This window comes from Schistocerca piceifrons, chromosome 1, assembly GCF_021461385.2.
Source record: "Schistocerca piceifrons isolate TAMUIC-IGC-003096 chromosome 1, iqSchPice1.1, whole genome shotgun sequence".
Taxonomy (NCBI): domain Eukaryota; kingdom Metazoa; phylum Arthropoda; class Insecta; order Orthoptera; family Acrididae; genus Schistocerca; species Schistocerca piceifrons.
In genome coordinates, this window is record NC_060138.1 from 1161461157 (window position 1) to 1161480944 (window position 19788).

Consider the following 19788-nt stretch of genomic DNA (forward strand, 5'->3'; position numbering starts at 1 on the left):
TGCCTGCTACATCCGACCATATCGTATCTAGACTGTCACTACAACTACTGCTTTCATTCTAGTACCTTGTTAAGTCATTCGCATGGCGTCAGACAACCCTACGTCACAATTGCGATGTGTCTTATGGATCATATTACTCTGTATATTTAAGTTATCTTGTACCTACTTATGCAAATAAATCAGTAAATCCAGACGGTATTCGGAATCCCTCACAAACTGGCGATTTTGATTGCAAACAAATCATAATATACTGACTCAGATGGGCTGAAAGGCAGCGGAAAGGCTAAAGACACATAATAACAATATTCACTAGAAAAATGTCAATATAAAAATCAAACAATGTTACGGTTAGGTATATCAGACGATTACGTTTGATTGAAGGCTTACGTAACTGAAATTGCATCTTGTCTAAACAAAGCTTTACGAAAGTTATCGATATATTTTTATCGACGTTTTATTAATTAATATCATTTAAAACATCATCTTTTTGAGCATACTGCGCAACACAGTTAAAGGATGACTTTTTCAAAACACCGTAACTGACTCCCACTACAACATAGTAGTCTGAAATTCAGCTCAAAGGTGCCAACACCCTTCATCTATAATGGTGCAAAACCATGGCGCTCTGCGTCGTCATCCTCTAGCTCGACAACGCTTCAAACAGCAAGGGGTCGTCGACACATGCAAAAAAAAAAAGAAAAAAAGGGGGGCCAGAGCTCAGAAGCTCATATGTGATGTAAGGTGGGGTAATGATGTCACACTGGCATCAAACGTCACCACTTATCTTCTCAATGTCACCATGGCCGTTTGACGGCCGAGAAAAGCATTTAAGATGTACCGCCACTCAGAATGGACACGAAAAGACCTTAGAGCGTGGCGTGTAGGGCGTCAATGAAACCATTAGTTTGCTTTGGGACGATGATTTCCACACATTTCGCGGTCGAAAATGACAGTTCGCAGCGTGATGAGAAACAGCACGACGTTGTTGACAACCTTTGACACTGCCTGCACCCCCAGGTGATTCAAGCCTTCTGTAACCACATCGTCGCCGGCCGCTGTGATCGAGCGGTTCCAGGCGCTTCAGTCAAGAACCACGCGGCTGCTACGGTCGCAGGTTCGAATCCTGCCTTGGGCATGGATGTGTGTGATGTCCTTAGGTTAGTTAGGTTTAAGTAGTTCTAAGTCTAGAGGACTGATGACCTCAGCTGTTAAGTCCGATAGTGCTTAGAGCCATTTGAACCATTTTAAGCACATCGTCGACCATCAACCCCATTGAACGTGACCGCATCCCTTTGGGGTGCAGTACAATAGCAGTTTTTGCTCTGGTGCACAAAGTGGCGCCACTACGAACCACTCAAAACCATTAGACGAAATTTGAACGCCATCCGTAGCACCAAAGGGTGCTTCTGCTTTTTCGGCCCTCTTATTTCTCGCCCTCCAGTGATGTGATCACGGAGGGATGCGGCAAACCAGATATCCTGAAATATAATTTAATTTTTTTTATTTTAATATCCTATTATCAATCACAGAAAACAGATTTTACAACAACTTACAGTCTAGTCACAACAGACCTTCCTTCTAGATGGATGGCAGGACAATGTAGCTACATTTTCAAACAATGTTACAAAACACTAGAATTTTGCATGGAAAAACTGAAAACAGTATACATGTAGAGCTAAATCACACTTGAGGCACTTGGTAATGGTTTTCTTTTTGTACAAGCTGCGTTGCAGTTCCATTTTCTTCTTTGTTTTGCCACCTTGTGATATGTCTCCAACTTATTGTTCTTTCCCATCGTAATGTGATCCAATTTTATTTACTTTGCAATGTCGTCCTCTGCTTTGGACAACCCTCTTATTTCCTTTAAGTATAGCAGTGGCAATACGGCGTCTAAATGTTAGATGAAGCATTGGTGCCTCATTGCTCCCGTACAGATTTCTGTTCAGCAACATTGATTACATGTGCAATTTTAAGAAAACACCACTTTATCTTATTAGGAATGTTCTATATAAGGATATATTTTTATCTGCGCGATTTATTCCGTCCATGTGATTATTACATTCTAGATTGAGGCACTGACATTTTCTGTTTCTTCTACCTGGAGAATCGGCCTAATTGCCTTAGTGGCAGAGCCTGGTCGTAATTGGTGGCCGAAGTGACGACGCTGTTATGATTCCAGATGACGATTAATATTTCTGAAAAAATAAAAAAAGTAATTAACATGTAGATTTACTTCACAGCATAACATGTTAACATATAATTTTAGACTTTTACCAGAATTTTCATCTGAAAAGGACTCCTTTTTTCATATATAAAATGTAACAGTCAGCCAACCGGTTGCACACAAAAGCTCTGAGACTGTCTTCATCAGAATAGTCTTAGTTCTATCGAAATGGCTAAGGTGTTTTTAAAAAAAGTTGTGTACAACCTGTTGGCTGATGGTTCCATTTTATATAATTGCATACATGGCTACTGAGCGCACAGCCACAAAATGTTTAAAATATCAACTCGTGTTTTCCTCTTCTCTCCCTAAATTTTTTCTGGTGGAGACAAAATGTAGCTTTTAGGTATTCTGTTCCGGCGGATTGTACCAGAAGCTTCAATACCTTTTTTCTTGAGATCTTGTACAAGTTGAACGCTGGCAAACAGCTAGTCAAAGAAAAATCTGTATAGAACATTTTGCAGCAGCTGATCATCATATTTACGTGTAACTACATACCCCAGACCCATGCTCTCAGATATTTCACTATAAGTTCCAGCTCTCTGATAGGGTTCCAACGATATTAGACATCCAACGCTGGTACCTCCACACCAGAACTTACATCCATATCGAAAAGGTTTTCCTGAGAAGTATACCATTATGAATACACTTGAAATTATTTGAACTGACGTAAATTTTTAAAATGAGTTATTTACCTTTTATGAACAGTTTGCATCCATGTCGTTCAAAATATGGCACTATTGACTCATCAATGTAACGATGGCTCTCATTTCGCGCCAGTGCTATGAAACTCTCACTGAACATGGATAATAATCTTCTGATTTTTGCAGATCTCTCATTTGGCCCAAGTTCAACGCTGCTGAAAGCGTGAAGATCGTTCATGATAAAATCGAATCGTCCCTTGATGTGTCGTTGGAGACAAATTCGTTATGGCTGTTAATTTCTCCTCCGCCAGCACATCTTCCTCCTTAGGATCACAATGTTCCCACTATTGAGAACAGTTATGAAAACCACATTTTATTTTCAGTGCAGTTTTCGCTGCGAACTGATTGGTAGAGGTAACCATCAGGCTAATAATGTCTTCATCAAAAAATTGTTCGAATTATTCTAAAAGACTCATACCTGTTTTTTTATGCAGCGTTCATTAGAGGCAATTCTAAAGTTGATTCGGAAATGCTGTCTTTTGTCCAAATGTAACTTTTTTCTCTCCTAGAACTGCCTTTTGAAACAGAATCCCTTTTATATTTTTGAGGAAGGAGTAGTAGCTGATTTAGATCACTGGTAATTATTACCAATATCATTTCTGTTGTTACTGCACACTGAAGACGTACCAGGTTCTTGTTCTTTTCTGAAAAGAATTTCTTTCCATTGGTGAATCTTGAGTGAAAGCCCAAATACTTGGAAAATACGTGGGTCAATAATCAAAACGTCTACATTTAGCTGACTCACAAGTATGTCATTATACAAGAATTATCCTCAGCGCCTGAATCTTCATAAGTAATGCCACTTGTGGCAATCAGAGGAGGAGATAGGACCACATCTACACGACTATTTGGTAAATCATCAATGCTGTAGTCATAATCCTACCATCCTTCCTGAATGGTGTTTAGAAATAAGACCCCAAACACTGGCTATGAAATACTTTTGGGTAACATTTTTACAACTATATGCAAGCCTAAACGTTTAACATGTTATTAACACAAAAATAATGCGAATAACAAACATTTAGAATAAAGTTTACTGACCCCTGCAGAACTATGTCAGTTCATCCATCGCTGCAGAAGAGTGATTTCTGTTTACTAAAGTGTTTCAACAATGGACTTCAAACTTAGGTTTAATTGTTGGAAAAATGTTCCACAACTCCAACAATATTTGTTATTTTAATTATTATAATTGCATGCATACAGTCCTTCTGGAAGGATTATAATGTCAACTGGCTTAACACACGAGTGAATAAAACGGAAAAGGATCCCAAGGCCCCCAGTTCGGCAACGTTCTCGCTGCCGCCCGCCCGTCACTTTAAAAATGTACCTGTACAGAGGCAAAATGTCGCTAGAGTCCTAGGCGCCTGCAGGCAGACTACACTGCTGCTCTTCTGCCTGTTAGCAGCCATGAGAAATCGGAGGGGTGTCAAGGGATTGTTGAACTGTTTTTCGTCGGCACCCATAAGAAAATCGAGTGGTTTCAATGCTGGGCGTCGCGGTTCTGACCTCCGTGGCAGAGACGTCAATAGAAAGGGTGAAATGTGAGTAAGAGGGTGAGTGACGATCTTCCCACCGTGTAACACGTCCACGGCGGTGATGGACAGAATTGTGGTGAAATTTGGTACCAATGTGCCATCTTTCACACACCTTACAGCTCACATGAACTTACGAAATCTGGCCACCTTTTCGCCTGTGTCGGCACCTTGCTATTTGGAGCGTCGCCGAGGCCTAGGATGACGTCACAGGGTTGCACGCTTTTACACCATTAGGGAGGAATATTGTAGGCACCTTTGAGCCAAATTTTAGTTGGGAGACAATTACGGCTTTAGAAAAAGGTATTGTGACTTACTACTTCGACTAAAATACATCAACTGGTTTAAACGACTTTTCTAAATATCTGTCAAAATTAAGATGAGTACCGTTATAAAAGTCTCTGCAGGGTTAGCTGTTGGATACTATCTCTCAAAAAATCTATTACGTCTTTGGGAACAGGAGGTGGAATAAGAGGTGATTCAGATTATTTCCTATACATGTTGGTAAAGCTGGGGATAATTTCTAAAAGAGAGACATACTGTAAAAATTCTGCATAAGACATGACGTTTCAATTTATGACTTCTTTACTAATAACTCTATTTGTAACACATTTTGGAAACAGTAACCATTTAAGCCACTGAATGTACTGAAAAATTATATCGTCGTATGACAATATAGGTTTTACATGCTTAACGCCTAATATTTGACACATTAACTCATTTGTAAAATAATCACAAAATTGAAGCTATTTTACAAACGTAGTTCGATTCTTTAAAGGATCAAGAGCGGGAGGGCTTTAATGGTGGGACACTATGTGGCTATAGTTAATAACATGATTTCGCAAATTAATTTCTGAGATTTTCTCGTTACTTTTAATACTGTCAGGTTTAGGTATTTTTTTACACATATAAACACCATCCAGTAAACTCGGAAACTTCCGGTGATTATAGAACTGTCACATGTAAATCTTCAGCCTGGTATTCAAATTATTTGCTAATGTCGGGTAACTGCAGTGTCCCTCAGCATATAAAATCGCTATAAAATATTAAAGGTTAAGTAACTTACGAATTCAATTTCTTTGCTTTTCGGCGACTGGTATTGACTGTCTATTGCGCAGTGCGCAGTAATCTAATATCAGATTTTCATTAAGCAATATGGAAGTAATTAAACAGGAGCGTGAAGCAGAACAATAAGCTTACACGAAGCAACAGTTTTTCACACGTGATCACGTTTCTGCGCTGATTCACTGAACGAGGCATATTGTATCGAAAATGTCAATAGCTGTAATTTTGAATCAATGGATTGCATTACGTAATGACTAACAAATGTAAACTTTAGCATTTGTATGATTATTATCCTTAAAAGATTAAAAGTACGCGTTGGAGTTAAAAAATATCCGAATTACACAACTCAGTGAAAAAGAAAGTTGCGGACGTGACTAGCTCATTACATTAAAAGACTACCAACATTTGAAAAGAGACATAAATAACACCGACTGTTTGCGAAAGAATATAATTGCATTTTTCAGAAATAGGCCGTCGCATTATTCCAACAAAAATCTTTTTACCTCTCTGACGTCATTGATGCAAACAGTATACTGTAATGTGAAAAAAGAAAAATATAATACATGTGTATAACTTATTTTCATGGCTATTAATTGGAATTGATATTCCACTTTTTGTTTCTTTGTTCCCTCACTCATACAGGTTTTCGCACCTTTTGTGAAAACACGCACAGAAAAGTGTTTCCACAATTACGCACTCTTGGCATGTAAGTGATACCACCCTCCGATTAAAGTTACGCTGTGTTTTCAGAACAGCGTCAACCCACAGAAATAATAGTTGGATCTACGATGAGCCAAGGCAATTGAATTATAGGTCCTGAAAAGTGAGACAACCCAGAAAAAAGTCTCATGATAGCATTTAACAAAAGTCTGTGAAGGGAATGTGTCGATTCGCAAGGACGTACAACACATACAGCTAACTGAATTGTACTATAAATGAGTTCTATCAAAAATAATTTTTAGAGCTAATATATCGAGTTCCTCACACTTCGTCATGGCAAAAAATCTGCTTAACTTTTCGAGTTGTATTTGAAAGATCTTTCTACGATACCACGTTATCTGTCAGCAGTTTCTAATTGACAATAATTGTTCTTATTCTGTCAAACCACAGAAAATATTTAAAATGTTGTCTAACACTTAAACATAAATGAAACCTTTGTTTAACGGACTCTTCCGAAGAAGGTCTCAAAAATTTTTCGCACTTGTCCTTGACCCATTGACAAAGAATCTCTGTACATATTTTTCACGTACGCTTCCTACATCTACCAGCCCCCCCCCCCCCCATGCCCCCCTCTTGTCCCCGCCCCTCACATACACATAGACGAAAATCATGAGGGTTGATGTCGAATCAGCATACAGGGAACAGAATAAGTTCTCAACTACCTACCCATGTACCACGCCACATGTCGCACGATGTTACACCAATGTGCTTGAGATTCGTTCTGGGAAAAAAAAGCATGGTTATTCTGTCGCTTGGAGAAAATTCTGTCGAATATCTAGAAAGTTTCATCATCAAGCTGACTTTCATAGGAAGCATCATATACAAAGTTCTTTCAATAACAACTCAATAACGAATCATTTCCAGGTATATTACTATGTGTTTTTCCTTGTAAAGGTATGAGGAATTTCCCCCCCCCCCCCCTCCTATAAATATTTCTTATAGATCTTGGACGGACCAAATAACATACACTTCTGTTCAGAAGGAACAGAACACCTTAGACAATTACAGATAGGACGTTCATATTCACAGCCCATGTACATCAGTATGTTCTGCAGAAATGATTAGCATTTCAGTCGCCTCAGTTCAGCATGTGTCATGTTGCCTAGTTGGCACAGGATCCGCCACAGACTCTGATAACTTGTTCCATGCGCGATGTCACTGACCCCTACAAAGCGCGAATGGCGTCCTGTGGTACAGACATCCATGCTGCGTTCACCTGGTTCCAAGGCTCTTATGTGATGGTCGTTTCCCCATATCCAACTCATTTTCGATTGGTGACAAGTTTGGTGGTCTGTCAGGCCAGGGCAGAAGGCTAACGTCCTGTGACATGAAGAAGCCACGTGTTCATGCAGTAGCATGTGGTCGCGCAATGGCTTGCTGAAAAGTGGTATCTGGTGTGTTGTGCAGAAAGAGAATGGCTACGGGTCGCAGGATGTCATTCACGTAGGTCACACTGGTCACGGTGCCCTGGACAAGCGCCAACTATGATCTGTGGTTGCCCCAATAGCACCCCACATGATAAGACCTCCGACTAGCGCTATACGTCTTGTGCGAATGCAATCAGTGTGATGCAGCTCCTCCTGTCTGCGGCGAGCCAAAATACGGCCATCATTTTCAAACAGAACAAAACCTGTATCCGTACGAAAATGCTATCTGATACCATTCCTTTCCACAGTGACGTCGTTCCATACACCATTACCGAGCGAGGTGGCCCAGTGGTTAGCACACTGGACTCGCATTCGGGAGGACGACGGTTCAATCCCGTTCCCGGCCATCCTGATTTAGGTTTTCCGTGATTTCCCTAAATCGTTTCAGGCAAATGCCGGGATGGTTCCTTTGAAAGGGCACGGCCGATTTCCTTCCCAATCCTTCCCTAACCCGAGCTTGCGCTCCGTCTCTACTGACCTCGTTGTCGACGCGACGTTAAACACTAACCACCACCACCATACACCATTGCCGTCTAGCACGTATCTATACATTCGTCAATGGCAGGCGGAGAAGTGAACGACGTGCGTGTAATCCATGCCCTGATAAACGGTGACCGACTGTCACCCCTGATAGTGTAGGAAGTGTTACACTATTCCACTGTTGCACCAGAGCCGAGCAGGACGCAGTACTATCCTGCAATGCTGTTAGGACGAGGTGTCGATCTTCTCTGGGGATGTCTGGGTGGTGCAATCTGACCTATCTCGTCGTGTTCTATGGCCATCCTCGAACCATTCTGCATATACCCGTTGTATTGCCGAAGCACTTGCTCCTACACGAGCGTTGATTTCTTGAATGGATGCATCACATTCTTTCATGCCAATAATGCGTGCTCTTTCAAACTCACTGATTTGACGGTACGGTTCGCGCATACGTCTGCGAGGCATCCCGCACGTCTGCTCAAATCACCCTGATCCATTATCTTCGGTTTACAGCGACAACGAGAGCCCCACTCACATTTCACCGGTGGGTGGTATTGCGCCGCGATATCAATGTTGACCTTGGATCCGCGGGCCGACATGATTCAAATGCTCATCATTTCTAGAATGTAATTTTCACTCTGCAGCGGAGTCTGATATCAAATTTCCTGGCAGATTAAAACTGTATGCTGGACCGAGACAGAACATACTAATGTTCATATCCTGTGAATATGGACGTCCTATCTCTAGTCGTTCAAGGTGTTCTACTTTTTCTGAGCGTGAGTGTACTTTCACCTTCGATAAAAAAAATAACCCATTACATCTTCAGTGGTCTTGTAAATGAACTATGCCTGTGAACTGTAATCACGTAATCATATGCCTTGTCCTGATCCGCGACGACTGTGACTGTCATATGCTTCCCACTGTTGCCATATAATGGGGAAATCAGTATAATGGTTTAGTTTTTACCAAATCTTCACCATGTGCCCTTAACTAACTTTGTCACTGATTCCTTCAGGGATATTGTTCTCTTCTGTAGGCTATCGGCAATTACAAGTATTACAAGGCTCTACAAATTTCTATGTGTTGAGCACACAGGAACACACACACACACACACATGGTACAATGGGCAAGATGGTCTTAAAATTAATTAAAAATAAGTCCATCCAGTCGCCCCTTGGTAATCAAGCGAAATGTAGAAACTGGAAATCCCCTCCGAAATATCCCTAATTATGAACTCCCTCAGCTCTGAACCAATCTCTCTCTTCTGAAATATTTATCTGGAAATAATAAAATTCTCCAACAGCCATCCACCTCTCTGTCATCTAATTCATTCCTTCTTTTCTTCTCCTCTTTTTCCCTTTGTCCTTTCTCTGTTTCCAACTCTTCATCTCTCTCTTCTCCTCACTGCCCTTTTCTATCACCCCTCTGTCTGGATCTCTTTCCCTCTCCCCAATACTCCTCCTCCATCTTTCTTTCTCATCCCTCCCTTCCATATCCTCTCTTGCCCTTCTCTTCCTACCCCTTACTGGCACCCTTCCTTCATTCCACGCCCCTCGACTCTAAACTGTCATCTTCCTTCCTCCCTCCCACTGCACCCCCCCTCTCTCTCTCTCTCCACACTCTCTGCCTCTTTTCTTTTCGTCCATCACCACTCCCCTTTCTCTTTCATTTTCTGTCGTGTCTACTACCATATCATTTTCTTTCCTTTCTCTATTTCTCTATTTTTCTTTCTCTTACTCTGTGCTTCTTTTTCTCATTCCCCATATGTCACTATCTCCCCCCCTCTCTCTCTCTATCACCATATCCCATTTTCTTTCCCTGACTGTCTCTTTCCCTTTTTCTGTCTCTGCCTCTTTCTCTCTCCTCCCACACTCTATCAACATCCCCCTTCACTCTCACTGAGCGAGTTGGCACAGTCATTACCACACTGGGCTCGCATTCGAGGGGATGATGATTCGAATCCCCCCCTGGGGATTTAGATTTTCCGTGATTTCCCTAAATCGCTCCAGGCAAATGCTGGGATGGTTTCTTTGAAAAGATCATGGCCATTTTCCTTCCATAATCCGAGCTCCAGCGCTGTGTCTAATGACCTCGCTATTGATGGGACGCTAAACTGTAACCTCCTCCTCCTCCCCCTCCTCCTGTTCCTATTTCTCTCTCTCTCTCTCTCTCTCTCTCTCTCTCTCTCTCTCTCCTCTTCTGCTTCTCTATCACCATAGCCCCCCCCCCCCTCTCTCTCTCTCTCTGACACAAAGACGTTGCGAAAAGTACTAGTGAAAGAAGCATTCTCTGGACAGTGCAAATAGCTTACACGAACGGCTCACGAGAGAAGTTTGCTGTGCGCGCACGCCAGCCAGCCTTTGCGGCGCCGGCAGTACGCTGGGGAGCTGTTGGCAGGTCCCGACGAGCCAGCCGACGCGGCTCTTCTCCTTCATGAACCCGCTGGCCGTCGAGATCTGGATCTACGTGCTGGCCGCCTACCTGCTGGTCAGCTTCACGCTGTTCGTGATGGCGCGCTTCTCGCCCTACGAATGGAACAACCCGCACCCCTGCCTCGCCGAGTCCGACGTGGTCGAGAACCAGTTCTCCGTTTCTAACAGCTTCTGGTTCATCACCGGCACCTTCCTCAGGCAGGGCTCCGGACTCAACCCCAAGGTAGTCGGCGCTCCCACGTGCTGGCTGGGCGCCAGTACGCAGCACGGACCCCGCTCTGGACGACACGTGGGGAGTTTCGCAGGCGGCTGTCGCTCGCAGCTGGACGCGCTCGGCCGCACACGCCTTGTGCTGTCCAACACTGCGAGCGTGGGTTGAATGACAGCCGCGCAAAACGTCACCCAACTGCCGTTCAGAGCTCAAATCACTGTTTCTGTCTGCATGTTGTGTTTTATACTCCCAGATTGTGATGGTTGTCTATCGATGTATAACGATGTTTTTGTTACGTTATAAGCATGTCATTTGTAAAGCTTGTCTGCTTACACTGCTCGCATTTTCTCGCATCATTATTCTCATCATCTCTACCCCTTTCTTTCATACATTGAAAACATTTTTCAACGGTGTTTCTTAAATATGTATTTCACTGTTTTGTTAGTACTTAAGATGGGTGTTCCTGTTGTTTTTGTTTATGTATTCTCAAAACACTGGACACGAGTGCCTTTCTGTCAACTCTGGAACAATTTGTGACATTTCGGCACCGAAAAACTCTGAAAACCTTTATCACCAGTCACACATTGTTTTTCGAAAGCCGAATGAACCATTATGGCGCAGTTTTCTTGATGTCCGACGTCGACATCAGTGTCAGTAGAAATGAAGCATTCTTTCAATTTGGCTTACACTTATTCACATGTTGAATCTAAATAGACATGGTTAGTGTCTTTAAGGGGGATAGGACGTCAAACGGGCCGACTTGGAGCAGGAGAGGCACCATAGGACATTTTATTTTCTACTGGTTACACTTTTATAAATAAATTCATAAAACCTTGTCAGCATGACCAGGATTCAGGATTCACACTCGTAGCAGCGGAAGTTCAAAAACATAACAAAATAATTTTTTTTACATGTGAAATTTCATCATTTTTTCACTTACTATTGGCTGCATTTGTTGCTATAGGTACACTTTTCTTCATAAGTAAGAGAGACTGTTCGGTGAATTTTGCACAGCATACAAACCATACTTACAGGTGTCTGAAACTCTAGAATCTATTTAATTAATGAAAAAATGAATGAGCTGTTACGTTTTAAGCTTCATGTTTAGAAAAAAATCAAATTTTGTAGTTAATTATCTCAATTTTTACCACAGTTTTTAATAGATTTGGAAAATTCTAGAGTTTCATACACCTGTAAGTATGGTTTGTATGCTGTGCAAAATTCATCAAAAAATCTCTCTTACTTGTGAAGAAAAATGTACCTATAGCAACAAATGCAGACAACAGTAAGTGAAAAAATGATGAAATTTCATATCTAAAAAAAAATTTATTTTATTATATTTTTGCACTTCGACTGCTATGAATGTGAATCCTGAATCCTTCCTGGTCATGCTGACAAAGTTTTATGAATTTATTTGTAAAGGTATAGACAGTAGAAAATAAAATGTCCTATGGTGCCTCTCCTGCTCCAAGTCGGCCCATTTGACGTCCTATCCCCCTTAGTTCATTTCTTTTATCAAAACAGATAACAAAGATTTTGCACATAAGAATTAATAGTAATACATGACTCTACATTATGGATAGGTATTCCAATAACTGTAAACGTAAGGTTAATATTATTCAAGAATGTGAAAGGAAGAAAAACTGAAAAGAAAGCAAGAATGAAATGAGTTGTACACGAGAGAACATGGAAATAATTATGACAGCTAAAACCGTTCTCCAGTTTCATTTTGTTTGAACTTGATGTTAGCCTTAATTAAAGAGATGAAACAAAAATTTTCATGATAGCAATTTCCATGGTTCATTGCAGACCACAGTGAATGAGTTCTCTTTTTCTGATCTTCTGAAAACTAACGCTACCTACTTACTGTAAAACTGAATATACTGCTTCGATGATGGTTATATTTCCCGTTGAAGTATAATTAATCTAAAGAGAAGATTAAATGGTGAATATGCAGTCAGACTTCTACTGTTTCACACTGGCAACATACAATTTGAAAGACAATGAAAGTTTTTCCTACTGCATACGGGGTGGTTTCAGTTACTTTCCAAATATTTGCATTATACGAATTAAGATTATTTACAGCTGAGAGCTATTCCGGAGGTAGTGTAGCTATCGGAAGGGCCGCAGAGAAGCCACACGAAGAGAAAGCGGGACAGTAGCTCGGGCTGTGGAAGGGGGGGGGGGGGGGGGAGGGTGAGGAACGTTTTTACTAAGCAACCTAAATCTACACTCTTTGGGGAGTAAGCAAACCTTAGTCCTGCAGGTTGTGATTCAAGCATCATTTATCATAAAATACTAATTACTTGTAGCCTCCGAATTTGGGCCATTTATTCACTATAAGTGTTTGAAGGAACATTTTTTTTCTCTGTTGAACGGATTTTGTACTCGAGGATAGTTTCCTTGAAACTTCTTGTGGCCACAGAGATCTGCACTGAGTCACCTCTCCCAAGAAAACTTGTGCATGTATGTTACCGGCTGGAATACATAAACGCTCTTAATAGTAATAAGCGTTGTGAGTGACAAGAAGAGAACAAATGATGGATTCCGTGCGCGGATACTGGAAAAAATCGCTGATTTAAGAGAAACTCATAAAGGATAAGAAGGAAACCGTGTCCAGCAGTCTGCCTACGAGCTTACACCATTTGCACGAAAGGAAACCGATAGCGACAATGTCTCCTCAGAGGCAAAAAGAAGACGCGCTCTCTAGCCGAGCAACGATAAGAAAGCAAACCGTCCAGAAGAAGGAAGTGGCAACCAGGCACCTGGCGTTCCTTACGTCCGCAGGATCGCCCAGAGCCAGCATTGCCAGGATACTGGAGAAGTACAACATAAAAACCATTGTCCGCTCACTGGTAGAATCAAGAATATGCTTGGGCCAGTCATACACCAGCTAGGACTACGATCACCTAGTGTCTGCACCACCAGTTGCAAGGTTGGCACGTATTACATCGATCAGACGCAGGGATGCATCTCGTAGTGCTGTTCACAACATGCGACAAGCGTTCGCCTCGGCCAAACCAACAAATCTCCATATCTCCACCGACAGAACATAGCGTTAGCGCACACCACTTGTTTGTTCTGAACAGACAAAGCTACTGTGCCGCACCAATGGGTTCTGGGAACCGTTCATCAAAGAAGCAGAACAAATAAGAGTATACGACGGACGATTTGTCAACCGGGACAGCGGTTCTCAACGGAGCTCCCCATAGAACAACTACGTCAGGAACACTCTCATGTGAAAGTGACAGAGACGACAACGGGTGAAATAGGGAGCACCAGGACTCGATGCCCAAGCCCCCCCCCCCCCCCCCTCCTTCCTAAAACTAGATGTGATGTCTCTTCTACAGGCACACGATTGGGTCTTCAGAAGAGAGGTCTGCGGCAGAGACTGTAAAGGAAAGAACCGGACGCGAATCTGACACTTCACGGGGAGATAATGAATAGGAAACTCGTCGCAACGTTGCGACAAGACGACGGCTCAACTCAACTGATAACCTGTTATTATTTTGTCAGTGAAATCCACCGAGAAAGGCTGCATTCTTCCCCCCTTGAGCACGTCACATCGTATTAAGTATGTATGGCTAATACTAAGAAGTTGAAAAGAACACACAGATAATGTTATGTTTTGTTGGCAGAACACTTAGAAGATGCAACAGACCTTTTGAAGAGACTGCCTACACTAGGCTTGTTCATCCTCTTTTGGAGTGTCAAATCCATACCAGATAGGATTAACGCAGTACATCGAGAAAGTACAAAGAAGGGCAGCACATTTTGTATTGTCTTTAAGTAGTGGAGAGAGTGCCACGGACATGATACAGGATTTGGGGTGGACGTCATGAAATCCGAATATATCATTTAACAATGTTGTATGGTCAAGAATACCAAAAAATGTGTTTGTTGGAAGGCCAGTCTTTGAACTTAGTGTTTTGATGCTATTCTTACTTTTAATGATGGCTATTCTGGAAGACTACAGGTTTTGGAATATCTTGGCATTCATAAAGGTTACAACACCACTAAAAGTGTGATGGACTTGGACCAACAGCGAATCATGAAGGCGGAGATTGCAACAAAACAATATCTCAAAAAAGCCAGATCCAAGAGAAGGAGGGCCGCACTGGGTGAGGAAGATGAAGGAGGGGATGAGGACTACCATCCAGGAGGATTCTAACATATTTTTTATGTATCAGTTGGCTGTATATTAAAATTTTTTCTTTAAACGCAATTTTCTCAACATGACATTTTTCAGTATAAAAGCCCATTTTTCTCAGAAACTTCTAAATCTACATCAATGAAGTATTTACCACATAACATAGATAGAACAATGATGTTTTAGCTCTACTTTAGTAGTATTTACTGTAATAGTTAAAATTCAAGAAATTAGACCTATGAAAATTTACACCAAAAAATTATATGTTTAGGGAAAAAAATTATAACTTTTTTTCAGTTGTTATTTTAAAGTGATTGTAGATCAATACAGTCGCAAAACATGGGAGAACATGTGATTAAATCACCACATTTATATACTCAACAGTTCCTGAGAAAACGGGGCATTTATATAGCCAATTTAACATGTCGAGATAGGGCAGTACGACTCCCCTTAAGACTGAACAGGCAGTCCACGCATCCGCAATAACTTACAGCTGAACAAAGATTATTATTTCCAAAGATATCTGACCACTTTACTACTATATTTATCGCACAAGGATATTAAAATATACTAAAGAAGAAATGTCAACATAAACTTTATATTATATTGTACTCAGACATTAATAGTATAATAACATTAAGGCGACAACAGTACATCCATTGAGTACTGGCACAGACTGTAATGTTACATGGGCAAAATGGCTGGTGAGTCTGATGAATAGACAAAAACGGGTAGGGCAGAGGTGAAGACGGAGTCAGTGGCATGTGGGGATTGGGGAAGAGTTATACTATTTACAATCAGCAAAAAAAAAAAAAAAGAAAAAAACTTATGCTCTGTTGTGTAGATGTTTATTGTTCCCCACAAACCTCGTTTCCAAATTGAGTTAGTGACTGATGTCCAGTGACTCTGATGTCGACGAGACATTGATCCCTACAGGTAACCAAGGACCGAAATCTGACGAAAATATTTTTATAAATTTTCAGTGATTAATTTCTAGATTATGCTGCCTATCTCAGATGAGCTCTAGATGTAGCTAATCACACAAACTACTTTCTATCTGTAAATTCTGGCATCAGTGGCAGCCAGTGGGGAAGGCCCTCGTGTCCACAGGTGAACAGCGCAGACTTGCAGCAGCCGACGACGCCGACGCTGACACCGACGCCCTCCCGCGAAGCCCTCTCAGCACGCGTCTCTTTGTGTCTGGTTGTGTTTCTGGTTTTTGAAGGTTTCGGAAAGCATGCCGAGTCGCTTGTTCTCGTTCATGAACCCGCTAGCGGTGGAGATCTGGCTGTACGTGCTGGCGGCGTACGTGCTGGTCTCGCTCACCATCTGGGTGGTGGCGCGCTTCTCGCCCTACGAGTGGTGCGTGCCGGCGTGCGCCTGCGCCGACTACCAGCACGCGACGGCCGCGCTGCTCGTCTTCCAGAACGACTTCACGCTCGCCAACAGCTTCTGGTTCACCATCGGCACGCTCATGCAGCAGGGCTCCGACCTCAACCCCAAGGTAGCGTAGGGTCCGGGGCGGGCGGCAAGCGATCTCGGCGGAGCGAATCCTACTCCAGGCTACAGCTGGCGTCATCGACTGCTTACGAGAGAGCTGCGTTATCACGAACATCTTAAAATATGCAGATGTGCCTCTGTTCTACAGGGTGGACAAAACAAAACTAGCATAGGAAATATTTCATCCCCCTTAAGATAGGCATCACAACATACACCTTCTGTGACTGGGGCAGATGATGTAAGTTGGGTTGCCTACCTTAAGGTGTATGAAAAACTTCCAGTCCACTTCTACACTCCTGGAAATGGAAAAAAGAACACATTGACACCGGTGTGTCAGACCCACCATACTTGCTCCCCACACTGCGAGAGGGCTGTACAAGCAATGATCACACGCACGGCACAGCGGACACACCAGGAACCGCGGTGAATGGCGCTAGCTGCGCAGCATTTGTGCACCGCCGCCGTCAGTGTCAGCCAGTTTGCCGTGGCATACGGAGCTCCATCGCAGTCTTTAACACTGGTAGCATGCCGCGACAGCGTGGACGTGAACCGTATGTGCAGTTGACGGACGTTGAGCGAGGGCGTATAGTGGGCATGCGGGAGGCCGGGTGGACGTACCGCCGAATTGCTCAACACGTGGGGCGTGAGGTCTCCACAGTACATCGATGTTGTCGCCAGTGGTCGGCGGAAGATGCACGTGCCCGTCGACCTGGGACCGGACCGCAGCGACGCACGGATGCACGCCAAGACCGTAGGATCCTACGCAGTGCCGTAGGGGACCGCACCGCCACTTCCCAGCAAATTAGGGACACTGTTGCTCCTGGGGTATCGGCGAGGACCATTCGCAACCGTCTCCATGGAGCTGGGCTACGGTCCCGCACACCGTTAGGCCGTCTTCCGCTCACGCCCCAACATCGTGCAGCCCGCCTCCAGTGGTGTCGCGACAGGCGTGAATGGAGGGACGAATGGAGACGTGTCGTCTTCAGCGATGAGAGTCGCTTCTGCCTTGGTGCCAATGATGGTCGTATGCCTGTTTGGCGCCGTGCAGGTGAGCGCCACAATCAGGACTGCATACGTCCGAGGCACACAGGGCCAACACCCGGCATCATGGTGTGGGGAGCGATCTCCTACACTGGCCGTACACCACTGGTGATCGTCGAGGGGACACTGAATAGTGCACGGTACATCCAAACCGTCATCGAACCCATCGTTCTACCATTCCTAGACCGGCAAGGGAACTTGCTGTTCCAACAGGACAATGCACGTCCGCATGTATCCCGTGCCACCCAACGTGCTCTAGAAGGTGTAAGTCAACTACCCTGGCCAGCAAGATCTCCGGATCTGTCCCCCATTGAGCATGTTTGGGACTGGATGAAGCGTCGTCTCACGCGGTCTGCACGTCCAGCACGAACGCTGGTCCAACTGAGGCGCCAGGTGGAAATGGCATGGCAAGCCGTTCCACAGGACTACATCCAGCATCTCTACGATCGTCTCCATGGGAGAATAGCAGCCTGCATTGCTGCGAAAGGTGGATATACACTGTACTAGTGCCGACATTGTGCATGCTCTGTTGCCTGTGTCTATGTGCCTGTGGTTCTGTCAGTGTGATCATGTGATGTATCTGACCCCAGGAATGTGTCAATAAAGTTTCCCCTTCCTGGGACAATGAATTCACGGTGTTCTTATTTCAATTTCCAGGAGTGTATTTTGTCCTCCCCTGCACCTCCCATGTAGATCATCTACATTTTTGCACAATCGATGTTCGAAAGTATTATCGTGGTTGATGGCCGAGGCAGTATATCTTCCTTTTTGGTTCGTTGTCCCATTGGGTCAAATGGGTTAGGTGCACTTTGACCTGCTTCTCAGCTTGAAGCTCACCGCCAGAAGTTTTCAACACAACTACCACAGCTCTCCTCTTCACTGGGGCTCTCAAACCCGACGGTCACATCCATGCTTCTGGGGGCACCATTACAAAATGTTCAGACTTACAGGAATGCTTTTGCTTTGAAGATATAAATTTTTTTCAGTTTCTCCATCTCAGAGGTATACAACCGCCACATGCGAGGCGTGTTTTTTAAGTAAGTACCGTTTTGAAATTTAAAAAAGACGTGCTAAGATGTTTCAATAATTTTATTTTTACTTGAAAGTCTGTACCTTAATCTACGCACTGACGCCATTACAGTCTCATTGTTCCTTGTTAACGTTGTGCACTGAGTGTTTCAGATGCCTCCGATAATCGTGAGTCCCACCGACTGCGAAATACGGGCTGTTATAAGATTTCTTAGTGCTAAAGGCCTAAAAGCGATCGATATTCATCGTGAGATCTGTGCAGTTTACGGAGAAAACATGATGAGTGTTGGAATGGTAAGAAAGTGGGTGAGAGCATTTGAAGATGGCCGCATAAATGTGCATGATGAACAGCGGAGTGGGCGTCCTTCGCTCGTTAATGAAAGTTTGGTGCAGAAAGTGGACAATAAGGTGACAGAAAACAGACGCTTTATGATTTCCTCCTTGCGGGATGACTTTCCTAATGTTTCTCGTAGTCTTTTGTATGGCACTGTGGCCGAGCACTTGAATTACCGAAAATTGTGCGCACGATGGGTACCGAAAATGTTGACGGATGTGCACAAAACGAAAGGTTTAGACAGTGCATTGACTTTCCTTGAGAGGTACCACAACGACGGTGATGATTTCTTAAGCCAAATCGTTACTGGCGATGAAACATGGGTGGCCTACGTCACACCATAATCAAAGCAACAGTCCATCGAAGTTGAGCAAGGGCATCGTTTCGCTGCAAGACAATGCCCGCCCACATGTGGCGAATCAGACCAAAGATCTCACCACAGCTTTTCGGTGGGAAACTAGATTACCCTCTGTACAGCCCCGATCTTGCGCCCAGTGACTACCATCTGTTCCTGCACTTGAAGAAAAACCTGGGCGGTTGGAGTCTTCAAGACGATGACGAAGTCAAAAGAGTGGTGATGCAGTGGTTAACAAGTCAGGCGGCAGACTTCTGTGAGGAGGGTATTCAAAAACTGGTACAACGTTATGACAAGTGCCTCAATATTGCAGGAAATCATGTAGAAAAGGAGATTAAGGTACAGGCTGTCATGCAAAAATAAAATTATTGAGATATCTTAGTACGTCTTTTTTTAATTTCAAAACGGTTCTTACTTAAAAAACACGCCTCGTATTTTATCCAGATTTCTCCACTCTGCATTTTATATTGATTATTCATACGAAGTACATCATCGACTTCGGTCTTTCACATTCTCTTCAGCCTGTTTTCCACTTCTTCTCGCTGCAACGTGGAAATTCCACGGACACAATGCTGCTTGTTTCTTT

General features: G+C 43.3%; 1 protein-coding gene across 1 annotated transcript in view; it reads left to right on the forward strand.

The window, feature by feature from the left end:
* LOC124778806 (glutamate receptor ionotropic, kainate 2) overlaps positions 1-19788 on the forward strand; it is a 1316354-nt gene that overhangs the window by 1235589 nt on the left and 60977 nt on the right. Inside the window, exons 11-12 of the mRNA XM_047253669.1 lie at positions 10548-10805; positions 16169-16447. Of these exons, the coding sequence (XP_047109625.1) occupies positions 10548-10805; positions 16169-16447 (537 nt within the window). The remainder of the gene's footprint in view (positions 1-10547; positions 10806-16168; positions 16448-19788) is intronic.